The sequence below is a fragment of the Odontesthes bonariensis genome, chromosome 4 (assembly GCF_027942865.1).
Source record: "Odontesthes bonariensis isolate fOdoBon6 chromosome 4, fOdoBon6.hap1, whole genome shotgun sequence".
Taxonomy (NCBI): Eukaryota; Metazoa; Chordata; class Actinopteri; order Atheriniformes; family Atherinopsidae; genus Odontesthes; species Odontesthes bonariensis.
In genome coordinates this window covers 4,841,103-4,844,021 of record NC_134509.1, presented here as the reverse complement: position 1 = coordinate 4,844,021, position 2,919 = coordinate 4,841,103, and the positions used below count along the sequence as shown (strand labels likewise).

The window sequence follows — 2,919 nt, the reverse complement described above, 5'->3', positions numbered from 1 at the left end:
CTTCATTTATTTAAAGTAACTACAACAACACGGCAAAGCTGGAATACAAGAACCTAAACTGACAAAACAAAACTTTATGAACTAAAAAAAAAAAAAACACCTGACTATGAAAAACTACTTGACAAAAAACAACCTGACATGAACATTGACCGTAATAAGGACAAACGTGATTCAACATGAATGACAGTGAGAATCTGACAATGAGTGAATGACAACAGGGAGACTAAATACTGTGGAGGGTGATCGGTGAGTGAGAGCAGCTGATGATAATGAAACACAGGTGAAGGGAGCTGATGGCAAAACTAAAGACGAGACAGAAACATAAAACAATTAAACGAGTTTCCTTTGTTATTCTTTATTTCAATATTATCTTAAAGACAGAATTAACTAACTCTCTTGGCTTTCATTTTATCTTTCTCTTACATTCAACTAAAACTGAGCCAAGTTAAAAAAAAAAAGAAGAAGATAAATGTATGGACAAATGCAATTTCGCCAAACAGGAAACAGGAAACAGAATGAGACGCCAGAATAAAACAGGAAACAGAGCACACAGGGATACATGACGCTGAGGGGTTTGGGGAACCATCTTATAAGAAACAGACCTACTTACTATGACATTCTCAGAGAGGTTCTGAGTCTGAAACCTTGCAGTTAACCGGGTGAATTAAAGGCTGTTTGTTGCTGCAGAACACATACTGGTTACAGCTGGTTAATAAGACGTGGGGGGGGACTTCAGGAAAATGCAGCTCCTTTCTCATAAAGATCTGGGACCATGTGAGATCACAACACAGACACTTGGTGGTCATTTTTTTCTCCTACCTATGTTACAGATTTAACACTGGAAATGCACCTTTAATAGGGAATGCTGATGTTTTTTTTTAAATTCTAATCTCTCCATCAGTTTTTCTAGGTGCATTAAATGAAACATATCAGTGGGGATTGTTGCTATATACTACTGGGAAGTAGTTAAATATGAATCCTGGGCCATATTACTCCATCACACTTCGACTGGTTTGAATGCAAAAGAAGGTACACAGGACACAAGATACACAGGGAAACGAGCGTTTATTTTGTGGTTTTCAGATGTACATCTGTTGCACATGTTAATGACTGTTACATGCTTCTTAAGCTGGACCCAAGATACACAAGTGCGGCCTTTGTGATTTGTAGATTTTCATCAGCTGTTGCTGTTAAAAAAAATTGTTTTCATACCACTGAGCCCTAGCAACAACATCATTGGAGTAGTCTCGACCTGTTGTGTTGGCATCCACGTTTTCATAGGAATGGACGTTTCCATCCCCCATATTGTAGGCTGCTATCCCTCCTGCAGTAATGAAAACAAACGAGAAAGCTGCTGACAAAAGTATAAAGAGAGGTGATGCTCGTGTTACTTCATGTACTCGGTGAAACAAACCTTTCAGCTGCTGCTCTCTGGTCCAGCCGGGGAATTTGCTTTGGATCCGCCCGATGAAATGAACAAGGATCCCAGTGGCTTGGTTGAGATGTTCCTCACTGTCCCACGCACCCTGTGCAGTGTGTCCACCTCCGCGTGGATTAACATCAACCTACAGAAATGGAACAGAAATGGGGTGAACACTGTTGTTCGCATACTGCGGTGTAAGGCTCTACAAATAGGATGCGAGGTCCACTGTATGTGTCAGAACCTGCATCAGTCCCCAGGCGTTTCCATGGTCCCCCCAGCCATTCTGCAGAGCATTTCCTGCCCTGGACTCTCTTGAAATGATGGCGGCGATAAGACACGGAGCAATTCCATGTCTCCTTCCCACGTTTTTGATTTTTGATTCGTATTTCCTCATTCTGCCAACATCTGTGTTCGCCATTGTGTGTGATGCACCCACCCCTATTTAGAAAAGAGATAACAGAGAACAGTTTTAGCCTGAAATGCAAGAACATTTCTTTGTTAGTGCATACATAAAACACTTAAGATACAGACTATTGTGCGTTCCTTGACTCGGCTGGTGTTTACCTGCTGTGCCCAGACGGTCCTGGTTAGCTGTTTGCTGAGAAGCTCCAGTAGTTTCCACTGCCATTATGTTTCCGTAACCTATGAGAATTTAGGTCAAAAGATACCAACATTAGCACAAAGTGCGACGACCTGACTGGAACTAACCATTGAACATGATAAACTAGTGTCACAATAGTGTTTATGTATAAAACTGCAGCTGGAAAGAAAAGTCGACAGGCTAAAAAAAACACTTGACTCGTACAGCTTTTGACTGAATAAAAACAAGATACTTATATCCACAATGTAACAAGTTTTACCCACTCATTGTTTCCGTTTCCTCGGGGTGATGTTCCCTTGAAGCTGCTCTGTTTCTCCGTTGAGGTTCGCTGCTTAGATAAGCTCACGGCGCTTCCTGCCAGCAGTGTGCCGCAAACACACGACACTCAACTATTTAAACCCATTTTCCCCGGTTTTCACTTTCGTTCTGACAGCGTTTTGTTATTTAATCAACTGCTCCTCGCTCTGTGACAAAGGTGGTTCTCAGCTGCCTTTATCAGCATTTTTTAGGTCTGAGGGGACACCACTTCCATATTTGGTCTTGTTTTCCCCTGGGATCTGTTGGTCACTTTTGACCAACTGGGTGTTTCTTTTTACTCCATGTGACATGATAAGGAATGACTGACTCATTCAGCTTATACTGTCCTGGATCATCATCATCATCACATCACATCACATCACATGTTCCTGGGCCTGAAGTTCATTTAAAGTAAGTTAACCCTTTCATGCAGGGTCTGCAGTAAACAATTATCAAACCGCCACTGAATCATTTCATTCACAACATTCACTGAGCAGATGATGATCATGTATTTTGTTAATGTTTAGCTGAGTTATTCAACTCTATCAGTTTTCTTTAACCGAGTTTGTAAATTAACATTGTTATTTCTTACAATAAC

The 2,919-nt window shown here is 41.1% G+C and overlaps 1 protein-coding gene across 1 annotated transcript; it reads right to left on the bottom strand.

Moving 5' to 3' along the window:
* Window positions 1–1,048: 1,048 nt before the first annotated feature.
* On the bottom strand, window positions 1,049–2,539 carry LOC142379200 (lysozyme g-like). Its single transcript, XM_075464340.1, has 5 exons — window positions 2,288–2,539; window positions 1,988–2,065; window positions 1,665–1,861; window positions 1,415–1,565; window positions 1,049–1,324 (listed from the first exon to the last, which is right to left on the bottom strand). The coding sequence occupies exons 1-5, from the start codon at window positions 2,289–2,291 to the stop codon at window positions 1,191–1,193; spliced, it is 564 nt and encodes a 187-aa protein (XP_075320455.1). The 5' UTR covers window positions 2,292–2,539; the 3' UTR covers window positions 1,049–1,190.
* Between the last annotated feature and the right edge of the window lie 380 nt (window positions 2,540–2,919).

Excerpts from the sequence above, each read along its gene's own strand:
- LOC142379200 (XM_075464340.1), bottom strand. Across the intron at positions 1,862-1,987 it reads GGACCGTCTGGGCACAGCAG|GGGTGGGTGCATCACACACA; the intron begins GTAAACACCAGC and ends TTTTCTAAATAG. Across the intron at positions 1,566-1,664 it reads ACGCCTGGGGACTGATGCAG|GTTGATGTTAATCCACGCGG; the intron begins GTTCTGACACAT and ends CCATTTCTGTAG.